Here is a 13372-nt window from a genome sequence, read left to right on the forward strand (position 1 = left end):
CAAGGACTTCCCTAAATTACTGGCTGTTGGGCCCTATACAACATACCATAACCCAGCCAAGGACTTCCCTAAATTACTGACTGTTGGGCCCTATACAACCTACCATAACCCAGCCAAGGACTTCCCTAAATTACTGGCTGTTGGGCCCTATACAACCTTCCCATAACCCAGCCAAGGACTTCCCTAAATTACTGGCTGTTGGGCCCTATACAACCTACCATAACCCAGCCAAGGACTTCCCTAAATTACTGGCTGTTGGGCCATATACAACCTACCTTAACCCAGCCAAGGACTTCCCTAAATTACTGGCTGTTGGGCCCAATACAACCTACCATAACCCAGCCAAGGACTTCCCTAAATTACTGGCTGATGGGCCCAATACAACCTACTATAACCCAGCCAAGGACTTCCCTAAATTACTGGCTGTTGTGCCCAATACAACCTACCCATAACCCAGCCAAGGACTTCCCTAAATTACTGGCTGATGGGCCCAATACAACCTACCCATAACCCAGCCAAGGACTTCCCTAAATTACTGGCTGTTGGGCCCTATACAACCTACCCATAACCCAGCCAAGGACTTCCCTAAATTACTGGCTGTTGGGCCCTATACAACCTACCATAACCCAGCCAAGGACTTCCCTAAATTACTGGCTGTTGGGCCCTATACAACCTACCATAACCCAGCCAAGGACTTCCCTAAATTACTGGCTGATGGGCCCAATACAACCTACCATAACCCAGCCAAGGACTTCCCTAAATTACTGGCTGTTGGGCCCTATACAACCTACCATAACCCAGCCAAGGACTTCCCTAAATTACTGGCTGTTGGGCCCTATACAACCTAACATAACCCAACACAACCCATAGAGCTGTAATTTCTGCAAGCATGGAAAAACGGCATGACTGCCAGATCAGATGTCAGGAGGCTTAGACCCATTATTATTACTGAATAGACCCATTATTATTACTGAATAGACCCATTATTATTACTGAATAGACCCATTATTATTACTGAATAGACCCATTATTATTACTGAATAGACCCACTATTATTACTGAATAGACCCATTATTATTACTGAATAGACCCATTATTATTACTGAATAGACCCATTATTAGTACTGAATAGACCCATTATTATTACTGAACACCCATTATTATTACTGAATAGACCCATTATTATTACTGAATAGACCTATTATTATTACTGAATAGACCCATTATTATCACTGAATAGACCCATTATTATCACTGAACAGACCCATTATTATTACTGAATAGACCCATTATTATTACTGAATAGACCCATTATTATTACTGAATAGACCCATTATTATTACTGAATAGACCCATTATTATCACTGAATAGACCCATTATTATCACCGAATAGACCCATTATTATTACTGAACACCCATTATTATTACTGAATAGACCCATTATTATTACTGAATAGACCCATTATTATTACTGAATAGACCCATTATTATCACTGAATAGACCCATTATTATCACCGAATAGACCCATTATTATTACTGAGTAAGAGGCTCTACCAATCACATTCCAGGGATGTAATTATGTATTTCTGATGATTGTAAGGTACTCTGGATAAGAGTGTCTGCTAAATGACTTGATTGTAATGGAAAAATAAGATCAATAAGATAACAAAGTGCCAAAGAGATATTTACATATTTCTGGTCTTAACCAATCACCTACCAGAGAGGCAAAGACGAATTTCTGGTCTTTCTCCTGTAGGAAGACGACGATATCAGAGAGAAGCATGGCCGTTACATCTAGAGAGAGGAGACCAGAGGTTAGAGGCCAGGGTTAGATATCAGAGAGAAGCATGGCTGTTACATCTAGAGAGAGGAGACCAGAGGTTAGAGGTCAGGGTTAGATATCAGTGATATTGGTGTCCTCCTCACCCTTGAGTTTCCCCTGTGAGGTCTTCAGCTGCAGAGGACCATCATACAGCAATCTTCTCCCTCTGAGCAGGTCCTCTCTAGCAAACATCTGACCGCTCTTCATCCTCATAATCGACTTGCTGTCTGTCCGGCTGTAGATGTCCTTCAGCCTCCTCTTCTTCTGATGCTCGTTCACCTAGCAACAAGACAATTATTATCATAGGTCAGTTCACCTAGCATGACAATTATTATCATAGGTCAGTTTACCTAGCATGACAATTATTATCATAGGTTAGTTCACCTAGCAACATGACAATTATTATCATAGGTCAGTTCACCTAGCATGACAATTATTATCATAGGTCAGTTCACCTAGCATGACAATTATTATCATAGGTTAGTTCACCTAGCAACATGACAATTATTATCATAGGTCAGTTCACCTAGCAACATGACAATTATTACAAAAGGTCAGTTCACCTAGCAACATGACAATTATTACAAAAGGTCAGTTCACCTAGCAACATGACAATTATTACAAAAGGTCAGTTCACCTAGCAACATGACAATTATTACAAAAGGTCAGTTCACCTAGCAACATGACAATTATTACAAAAGGTCAGTTCACCTAGCAACATGACAATTATTACAAAAGGTCAGTTCACCTAGCATGACAATTATTACCATAGGTTAGTTCACCTTGCAACATGACAATTATTACCATAGGTTAGTTCACCTAGCAACATGACAATTATTACCATAGGTTAGTTCACCTAGCATGACAATTATTATCATAGGTCAGTTCACCTAGCAACATGACAATTATTATCATAGGTCAGTTTACCTAGCAACATGACAATTATTACCATAGGTCAGTTTACCTAGCAACATGACAATTATTACAAAAGGTCAGTTCACCTAGCAACATGACAATTATTACCATAGGTCAGTTTACCTAGCAACATGACAATTATTATCATAGGTCAGTTTACCTAGCAACATGACAATTATTACAAAAGGTCAGTTCACCTAGCAACATGACAATTATTACAAAAGGTCAGTTCACCTAGCAACATGACAATTATTACAAAAGGTCAGTTCACCTAGCAACATGACAATTATTACAAAAGGTCAGTTCACCTAGCAACATGACAATTATTATCATAGGTCAGTTTACCTAGCAACATGACAATTATTACAAAAGGTCAGTTCACCTAGCAACATGACAATTATTATCATAGGTCAGTTCACCTAGCAACATGACAATTATTACAAAAGGTCAGTTCACCTAGCAACATGACAATTATTACAAAAGGTCAGTTCACCTAGCAACATGACAATTATTACAAAAGGTCAGTTCACCTAGCATGACAATTATTACCATAGGTTAGTTCACCTAGCAACATGACAATTATTATCATAGGTCAGTTTACCTAGCAACATGACAATTATTATCATAGGTCAGTTCACCTAGCAACATGACAATTATTATCATAGGTCAGTTCACCTAGCAACATGACAATTATTACAAAAGGTCAGTTCACCTAGCAACATGACAATTATTACCATAGGTCAGTTCACCTAGCAACATGACAATTATTATCATAGGTCAGTTTACCTAGCAACATGACAATTATTATCATAGGTCAGTTCACCTAGCAACATGACAATTATTATCATAGGTTAGTTCACCTAGCAACATGACAATTATTATCATAGGTCAGTTCACCTAGCATGACAATTATTATCATAGGTCAGTTCACCTAGCAACATGACAATTATTACCATAGGTCAGTTCACCTAGCAACATGACAATTATTACCATAGGTTAGTTCACCTAGCAACATGACAATTATTATCATAGGTCAGTTCACCTAGCATGACAATTATTATCATAGGTCAGTTCACCTAGCAACATGACAATTATTACCATAGGTTAGTTCACCTAGCAACATGACAATTATTATCATAGGTCAGTTCACCTAGCATGACAATTATTATCATAGGTCAGTTCACCTAGCAACATGACAATTATTACCATAGGTTAGTTCACCTAGCAACATGACAATTATTACCATAGGTCAGTTTACCTAGCAACATGACAATTATTATCATAGGTCAGTTCACCTAGCAACATGACAATTATTATCATAGGTCAGTTTACCTAGCAACATGACAATTATTATCATAGGTCAGTTCACCTAGCAACATGACAATTATTACAAAAGGTCAGTTCACCTAGCAACATGACAATTATTACCATAGGTCAGTTCACCTAGCAACATGACAATTATTATCATAGGTCAGTTTACCTAGCAACATGACAATTATTATCATAGGTCAGTTCACCTAGCAACATGACAATTATTATCATAGGTTAGTTCACCTAGCAACATGACAATTATTATCATAGGTCAGTTCACCTAGCATGACAATTATTATCATAGGTCAGTTCACCTAGCAACATGACAATTATTACCATAGGTCAGTTCACCTAGCAACATGACAATTATTACCATAGGTTAGTTCACCTAGCAACATGACAATTATTATCATAGGTCAGTTCACCTAGCATGACAATTATTATCATAGGTCAGTTCACCTAGCAACATGACAATTATTACCATAGGTTAGTTCACCTAGCAACATGACAATTATTATCATAGGTCATTTCACCTAGCATGACAATTATTATCATAGGTCAGTTCACCTAGCAACATGACAATTATTACCATAGGTTAGTTCACCTAGCAACATGACAATTATTACCATAGGTCAGTTTACCTAGCAACATGACAATTATTATCATAGGTCAGTTCACCTAGCAACATGACAATTATTATCATAGGTCAGTTTACCTAGCAACATGACAATTATTACCATAGGTCAGTTCACCTAGCATGACAATTATTACCATAGGTCAGTTCACCTAGCAACATGACAATTATTACCATAGGTTAGTTCACCTAGCAACATGACAATTATTATCATAGGTCAGTTCACCTAGCATGACAATTATTATCATAGGTCAGTTCACCTAGCAACATGACAATTATTACCATAGGTTAGTTCACCTAGCAACATGACAATTATTATCATAGGTCATTTCACCTAGCATGACAATTATTATCATAGGTCAGTTCACCTAGCAACATGACAATTATTACCATAGGTTAGTTCACCTAGCAACATGACAATTATTACCATAGGTCAGTTTACCTAGCAACATGACAATTATTATCATAGGTCAGTTCACCTAGCAACATGACAATTATTATCATAGGTCAGTTTACCTAGCAACATGACAATTATTACCATAGGTCAGTTCACCTAGCATGACAATTATTACCATAGGTCAGTTTACCTAGCAACATGACAATTATTATCATAGGTCAGTTTACCTAGCAACATGACAATTATTATCATAGGTCAGTTCACCTAGCAACATGACAATTATTATCATAGGTCAGTTTACCTAGCAACATGACAATTATTATCATAGGTCAGTTTACCTAGCAACATGACAATTATTATCATAGGTCAGTTCACCTAGCAACATGACAATTATTATCATAGGTCAGTTTACCTAGCAACATGACAATTATTATCATAGGTCAGTTCACCTAGCAACATGACAATTATTACCATAGGTTAGTTCACCTAGCAACATGACAATTATTATCATAGGTCAGTTCACCTAGCAACATGACAATTATTATCATAGGTCAGTTTACCTAGCAACATGACAATTATTACCATAGGTTAGTTCACCTAGCATGACAATTATTACCATAGGTTAGTTCACCTAGCATGACAATTATTACCATAGGTCAGTTCACCTAGCAACATGACAATTATTACCATAGGTCAGTTTACCTAGCAACATGACAATTATTACCATAGGTTAGTTCACCTTGCAACATGACAATTATTACCATAGGTTAGTTCACCTAGCAACATGACAATTATTACCATAGGTCAGTTCACCTAGCAACATGACAATTATTACCATAGGTTAGTTCACCTAGCAACATGACAATTATTACCATAGGTCAGTTTACCTAGCAACATGACAATTATTACCATAGGTTAGTTCACCTAGCAACATGACAATTATTACCATAGGTCAGTTCACCTAGCAACATGACAATTATTACCATAGGTTAGTTCACCTAGCAACATGACAATTATTACCATAGGTCAGTTTACCTAGCAACATGACAATTATTACCATAGGTTAGTTCACCTAGCAACATGACAATTATTACCATAGGTCAGTTCACCTAGCAACATGACAATTATTACCATAGGTTAGTTCACCTAGCAACATGACAATTATTACCATAGGTCAGTTTACCTAGCAACATGACAATTATTACCATAGGTTAGTTCACCTAGCAACATGACAATTATTACCATAGGTCAGTTCACCTAGCAACATGACAATTATTACAAAAGGTCAGTTCACCTAGCAACATGACAATTATTACAAAAGGTCAGTTCACCTAGCAACATGACAATTATTACAAAAGGTCAGTTCACCTAGCAACATGACAATTATTACAAAAGGTCAGTTCACCTAGCAACATGACAATTATTATCATAGGTCAGTTTCCCTAGCAACATGACAATTATTACCATAGGTCAGTTTACCTAGCAACATGACAATTATTATCATAGGTCAGTTTACCTATTATTAATACATTATTAACACATTTCAGTTTACCTAATATGAATATATTATTATTATATTACCTTGCTGTCCACTGCAGTGATGACCTCCTTGACCTGGTATAGAGCATCACTCAGGTCCTCATGGTCTTCCTCATTCTCTGTGGGGGGGGGGGGGGTCAAAGCACACACACACACACACACACACACACACAATAATGAAAGAAAGAGACAAACAAGGTTAGTGTCACCATGTGGTCAGTATAACAGACAGACAGTCTCCTCCTCCTCTCTTCATTCTGGATGAAGCTCCACCATGTGGTCAGTATAACAGACAGTCTCCTCCTCCTCCTCCTCCTCCTCTCTTCATTCTAGATGAAGCTCCACCATGTGGTCAGTATAACAGACAGTCTCCTCCTCCTCCTCTCTTCATTCTAGATGAAGCTCCACCATGTGGTCAGTATAACAGACAGTCTCCTCCTCCTCATCTCTTCATTCTGGATGAAGCTCCACCATGTGGTCAGTATAACAGACAGTCTCCTCCTCCTCCTCTCTTCATTCTAGATGAAGCTCCACCATGTGGTCAGTATAACAGACAGTCTCCTCCTCCTCCTCTCTTCATTCTGGATGAAGCTCCACCATGTGGTCAGTATAAAAGACAATCTCCTCCTCCTCCTCTCTTCATTCTAGATGAAGCTCCACCATGTGGTCAGTATAACAGACAGACAGTCTCCTCCTCCTCCTCTCTTCATTCTGGATGAAGCTCCACCATGTGGTCAGTATAACAGACAGTCTCCTCCTCCTCCTCTCTTCATTCTAGATGAAGCTCCACCATGTGGTCAGTATAACAGACAGACAGTCTCCTCCTCCTCCTCTCTTCATTTTAGATGAAGCTCCACCATGTGGTCAGTATAACAGACAGTCTCCTCCCCCTCCTCCCTTCATTCTAGATGAAGCTCCACCATGTGGTTAGTATAACAGACAGACAGTCTCCTCCTCCTCCTTTCTTCATTCTAGATGAAGCTCCACCATGTGGTCAGTATAACAGACAGTCTCCTCCTCCTCCTTTCTTCATTCTAGATGAAGCTCCACCATGTGGTCAGTATAACAGACAGACAGTCTCCTCCTCCTCCTCTCTTCATTCTAGATGAAGCTCCACCATGTGGTCAGTACAACAGACAGACAGTCTCCTCCTCCTCCTCTCTTCATTCTGGATGAAGCTCCACCATGTGGTCAGTATAACAGACAGACAATCTCCTCCTCCTCCTCTCTTCATTCTAGATGAATCTCCACCATGTGGTCAGTATGACAGACAGACAGTCTCCTCCTCCTCCTCTCTTCATTCTGGATGAAGCTCCACCATGTGGTCAGTATAACAGACAGTCTCCTCCTCCTCTCTTCATTCAAACTGGCAGGAGAACTCCTCTAAAAGCACCGCTAAGAAGGCCTGAGTCCCGAATAGCACCCTATTCCAAATATATAGTGCACTACATTTGAATTTGACCAGGGCCAGATATTCACAGCCCTTGCCTTATTCCACATATTATTGTATTATGTAAGGAAATTATTTCTGTTTCAAATGTTTTAAATATATTTTAAAACATTTCTAAAAACCTGTTATTGCATTTCCATTATGGGGTATTGTAGATTGATGAGGAACACTATATATTTTAGAATAAGGCTGTAATGTAACAAAATGTGTGAAGTCCTCAGTGATGTGGACACCGAGGAACTTGAAGCTCTTGACCCTCTCCACTGCGTCCTTGTGGATGGGGGTGTGGATGGGGATGGTGGTGTGGATGGGGATGGGGGTGAGGGTGTGGATGTGGATGGGGGTGTGGATGGGGGTGAGGGTGTGGATGGGGATGGGGGTGTGGATGGGGATTGGGGTGAGGGTGTGGATGTGGATGGGGGTGAGGGTGGGGGTGTGGATGGGGGTGAGGGTGTGCACCCACCCCTGTTCCCTGTACTCCACCATCAAGCTCCTTGGTCTTGCTGACGTTGAGAGAGAGGTTGTTGTCATGGCACCACACTGCCAGGGTTCTGACCTCCTCCCTGTTGTCCACGACCAGCTCCTTGGTCTTGCTGACGTTGAGAGAGAGGTTGTTGTCATGGCACCACACTGCCAGGGTTCTGACCTCCTCCCTGTTGTCCACGACCAGCTCCTTGGTCTTGCTGACGTTGAGAGAGAGGTTGTTGTCATGGCACCACACTGCCAGCGTTCTGACCTCCTCCCTGTTGTCCACGACCAGCTCCTTGGTCTTGCTGACGTTGAGAGAGAGGTTGTTGTCATGGCACCACACTGCCAGGGTTCTGAACTCCTCCATATAAGCTGTCTCGTTGTCGTCGGTGATCTGGCCTACCTCCGTCTTGTCGTTATCAAACTTGATGATGGAGTTCGAGTCGTGCGTGTCTACATGGTCGTGAGGGGCCCCCGTGTTGAGGATCAGGGTGGCATATGTGTTGTTACCTACCCTTACCATCTGGGGGTGCGGCCCGTCAGGAGGTCCAGGATCCAGTTGCAGAGGGAGGTGTTCAAATTGGAGTCCTGGGTGACTGGGATGATGAAGTTGATGTGTGCCTTGACCAGTCTGTGTGTATGTGTGTTCAGAGACCAGCAGAGGGCAGGACAGAGCCGGGGGCAGTGTGTGTGTGTGTGTGTGTGTGTGTGTGTGTGTGTGTGTGTGTGTGTACAGAGACAACCTGATCTGTCCAGCAGAGAGCAGGACAGAGCTGGGGGCAGTGTGTGTGTGTGTGTGTGTGTGTGTGTGTGTGTGTGTGTGTGTGTACAGAGACAACCTGATCTGTCCAGCAGAGAGCAGGACAGAGCTGGGGGCAGTGTGTGTGTGTGTGTGTGTGTGTGTGTGTGTGTGTGTGTGTGTGTGTGTGTGTGTGTGTGTGTGTGTGTGTGTGTGTGTGTGTGTGTGTGTGTGTGTGTGTGTGTGTGTGTGTGTGTGTGTGTGTGTGTACAGAGACCACCTGATCTGTCCAGCAGAGGGCAGGACAGAGCTTGGGGCAGTGTGTGTGTGTGTGTGTGTGTGTGTGTGTGTGTGTGTGTGTGTGTGTGTGTGTGTCTACTGAGACCACCTCATCTGTCCAGCAGAGGGCAGGACAGAGCTGGGGGCAGTGTGTGTGTGTGTGTGTATAGAGACAACCTGATCTGTCCAGCAGAGAGCAGGACAGAGCTGGGGGCAGTGTGTGTGTGTGTGTGTGTGTGTGTGTGTGTGTGTGTGTGTGTGTGTGTGTACAGAGACAACCTGATCTGTCCAGCAGAGAGCAGGACAGAGCTGGGGGCAGTGTGTGTGTGTGTGTGTGTGTGTGTGTGTGTGTACAGAGACAACCTGATCTGTCCAGCAGAGAGCAGGACAGAGCTGGGGGCAGTGTGTGTGTGTGTGTGTGTGTGTGTGTGTGTGTGTGTGTGTGTGTGTGTGTGTGTACAGAGACCACCTGATCTGTCCAGCAGAGGGCAGGACAGAGCTTGGGGCAGTGTGTGTGTGTGTGTGTGTGTGTGTGTGTGTGTGTGTGTGTGTGTGTGTGTGTGTCTACTGAGACCACCTCATCTGTCCAGCAGAGGGCAGGACAGAGCTGGGGGCAGTGTGTGTGTGTGTGTACAGAGACAACCTGATCTGTCCAGCAGAGAGCAGGACAGAGCTGGGGGCAGTGTGTGTGTGTGTGTGTGTGTGTGTGTGTGTGTGTGTGTACAGAGACAACCTGATCTGTCCAGCAGAGAGCAGGACAGAGCTGGGGGCAGTGTGTGTGTGTGTGTGTACAGAGACAACCTGATCTGTCCAGCAGAGAGCAGGACAGAGCTGGGGGCAGTGTGTGTGTGTGTGTGTGTGTGTGTGTGTGTGTGTGTGTGTGTGTGTGTGTGTGTGTGTGTGTACAGAGACAACCTGATCTGTCCAGCAGAGAGCAGGACAGAGCTGGGGGCAGTGTGTGTGTGTGTGTGTGTGTGTGTGTGTGTGTACAGAGACCACCTGATCTGTCCAGCAGAGGGCAGGACAGAGCTTGGGGCAGTGTGTGTGTGTGTGTGTGTGTGTGTGTGTGTGTGTGTCTACTGAGACCACCTCATCTGTCCAGCAGAGGGCAGGACAGAGCTGGGGGCAGTGTGTGTGTGTGTGTGTGTGTGTGTGTGTGTGTGTGTGTGTGTGTGTGTGTGTGTGTGTGTGTGTGTGTGTATACTGAGACCACCTCATCTGTCCAGCAGAGGGCAGGACAGAGCTGGGGGCAGTGTGTGTGTGTGTGTGTGTGTGTGTGTGTGTGTGTGTGTGTGTGTGTGTGTGTGTGTGTGTGTCTACTGAGACCACCTCATCTGTCCAGCAGAGGGCAGGACAGAGCTGGGGGCAGTGTGTGTGTGTGTGTGTGTGTGTGTGTGTGTGTGTGTGTGTGTGTGTGTGTGTATACTGAGACCACCTCATCTGTCCAGCAGAGGGCAGGACAGAGCTGGGGGCAGTGTGTGTGTGTGTGTGTGTGTGTGTGTGTGTGTGTGTGTGTGTGTGTGTGTCTACTGAGACCACCTCATCTGTCCAGCAGAGGGCAGGACAGAGCTGGGGGCAGTGTGTGTGTGTGTGTGTGTGTGTGTGTGTCTACTGAGACCACCTCATCTGTCCAGCAGAGGGAAGGACAGAGCTGGGGGCAGTGTGTGTGTGTGTGTGTGTGTGTGTGTGTGTGTGTGTGTGTGTGTGTGTGTGTGTGTGTGTGTGTATACTGAGACCACCTCATCTGTCCAGCAGAGGGCAGAACTGGGGGCAGCAGACAAACCTTTGGTGTGATGTAGTATTCTCTGCATCAGGACGGGGTACTTGGTGATCCTCTGGGTGACTAACAGAATGCACTCTGGGATACCTAGCCTCCGGACGATACTGCTACTCATCTTCTTCTTAAAAGTCACATAATAGGAAGACAGAATTGATTCGATGCATCAGTTAGATGACTAGACACGGAGATGATATGTGATATTGTTTGAGCTGATGTCTAATGATAATGGATGCTGTGAAGGAGTAGTGCACGGTAAGTGCTTACCCTGATGAAGGCCTGGAAGCGTTTGTCTTTGGAGTGCATCTCCTTGTAGATGTTTACGGCCTCGTTGTGTCGGCTGCAGAACTTCCCGTAAACCCTCGTCATTATCGCTGCTCTGGTCCCTGAGAACTGACAAACAGCAACGGGCATGATATGTGTTACGTTTCCCCTGTTTCTGTGCTGTGGGTTTGTATGTGTGTGTTTCAGGAAAGGGCTTCCTTGGATTCCAAGCAGCTGATTGGTCAGCCCCATTGCTAATTGGCGCTCTGACCCCGCTCTCTCGTCAGGGGATACAGTTGTCTTCAATTACCGACTCTTTCTGCAGCTTTAAAAGCCTGTGTTCCTTTGTTAGGAAAAGAGAGCGTTTTTGTATGTGCTGTGTTGGTTGTAGGGTTGGTATAACTTATATGTGCTGTGTTGGTTGTAGGGTTGGTATAAGTTGTATGTGCTGTGTTGGTTGTAGGGTTGGAATAAGTTGTATGTGCTGTGTTGGTTGGTATAAGTTGTATGTGCTGTGTTGGTTGTAGGGTTGGAATAAGTTGTATGTGCTGTGTTGGTTGGTATAAGTTGTATGTGCTGTGTTGGTTGGTATAAGTTGTATGTGCTGTGTTGGTTGGTATAAGTTGTATGTGCTGTGTTGGTTGTAGGGTTGGAATAAGTTGTATGTGCTGTGTTGGTTGGTATAAGTTGTATGTGCTGTGTTGGTTGGTATAAGTTGTATGTGCTGTGTTGGTTGTAGGGTTGGTATAAGTTGTATGTGCTGTGTTGGCTGGTATAAGTTGTATGTGCTGTGTTGGTTGTAGGGTTGGAATAAGTTGTATGTGCTGTGTTGGTTGGTATACGTTGTATGTGCTGTGTTGGTTGTAGGGTTGGTATAAGTTGTATGTGCTGTGTTGGTTGGTATAAGTTGTATGTGCTGTGTTGGTTGGTATAAGTTGTATGTGCTGTGTTGGTTGTAGGGTTGGAATAAGTTCTATGTGCTGTGTTGGTTGTAGGGTTGGTATAAGTTGTATGTGCTGTGTTGGTTGGTATAAGTTGTATGTGCTGTGTTGGTTGTAGGGTTGGAATAAGTTGTATGTGCTGTGTTGGTTGGTATAAGTTGTATGTGCTGTGTTGGTTGGTATAAGTTGTATGTGCTGTGTTGGTTGTAGGGTTGGTATAAGTTGTATGTGCTGTGTTGGTTGGTATAAGTTGTATGTGCTGTGTTGGTTGGTATAAGTTGTATGTGCTGTGTTGGTTGTAGGGTTGGAATAAGTTGTATGTGCTGTGTTGGTTGTAGGGTTGGAATAAGTTGTATGTGCTGTGTTGGTTGGTATAAGTTGTATGTGCTGTGTTGGTTGGTATAAGTTGTATGTGCTGTGTTGGTTGTAGGGTTGGTACAAATTGTATGTGCTGTGTTGGTTGTAGGGTTGGTATAAGTTGTATGTGCTGTGTGGTTGTAGGGTCTAAGTTGTTGTAAAGTATTTTGTAGAGATCCTACAGAGGTATGTGTATGCCATAGGAGCTCATGTTTTCTGGTTTATTTAAATTGTTAACTTTACGTTAGTAATTATTCTGTTTTTGTTTCCAGTGGGGGGGGGGCACCTTGGGAGTGTTTAGGCAAGAGGCCTGCGGGCATACTTATACCCGTAGTATGTATTCTGTCTATGCACACTAGGTAAGACCTGGGCGGACCCTTCCCTGTATGGTGGTGCTAAAATAGGTAAGGTAGGAGAGGGGGATTTAACGTTCACCTGGTTTGGCTCCGTTCAGACCCTTTCCCCCAGATTACCGGG

The 13372-nt window shown here is 43.2% G+C and overlaps 1 protein-coding gene across 2 annotated transcripts; it reads right to left on the reverse strand.

Moving 5' to 3' along the window:
- Window positions 1-1650: 1650 nt before the first annotated feature.
- On the reverse strand, window positions 1651-12511 carry LOC135534564 (A-kinase anchor protein 13-like). Of its 2 annotated transcripts, none has more exons than XM_064961519.1 (5): window positions 11601-12511; window positions 11340-11454; window positions 6663-6739; window positions 1929-2103; window positions 1651-1796 (listed from the first exon to the last, which is right to left on the reverse strand). In XM_064961519.1, the coding sequence occupies exons 1-5, from the start codon at window positions 11847-11849 to the stop codon at window positions 1657-1659; spliced, it is 756 nt and encodes a 251-aa protein (XP_064817591.1). In that variant the 5' UTR covers window positions 11850-12511; the 3' UTR covers window positions 1651-1656. The 2 variants fall into 2 exon arrangements, with proteins under 2 accessions (XP_064817591.1, XP_064817590.1); XM_064961518.1 differs by having other exon boundaries at window positions 11340-11457; window positions 11601-12507.
- Window positions 12512-13372: the final 861 nt, after the last annotated feature.

This window comes from Oncorhynchus masou, unplaced genomic scaffold (assembly GCF_036934945.1).
Source record: "Oncorhynchus masou masou isolate Uvic2021 unplaced genomic scaffold, UVic_Omas_1.1 unplaced_scaffold_3584, whole genome shotgun sequence".
NCBI lineage: Eukaryota > Metazoa > Chordata > Actinopteri > Salmoniformes > Salmonidae > Oncorhynchus > Oncorhynchus masou.

Bases quoted from the DNA above. Each gene is read 5' to 3' on its own strand.
- LOC135534564 (XM_064961518.1), bottom strand. From the start codon at position 11,849: ATGGGGCTGACCAATCAGCTGCTTGGAATCCAAGGAAGCCCTTTCCTG. The intron at 11,458-11,600 runs GTAAGCACTTAC...GTGACTTTTAAG, and splicing joins GCTTCCAGGCCTTCATCAGG to AAGAAGATGAGTAGCAGTAT. The intron at 6,740-11,339 runs GTTTGTCTGCTG...CCCCCCCCACAG, and splicing joins AATACTACATCACACCAAAG to AGAATGAGGAAGACCATGAG.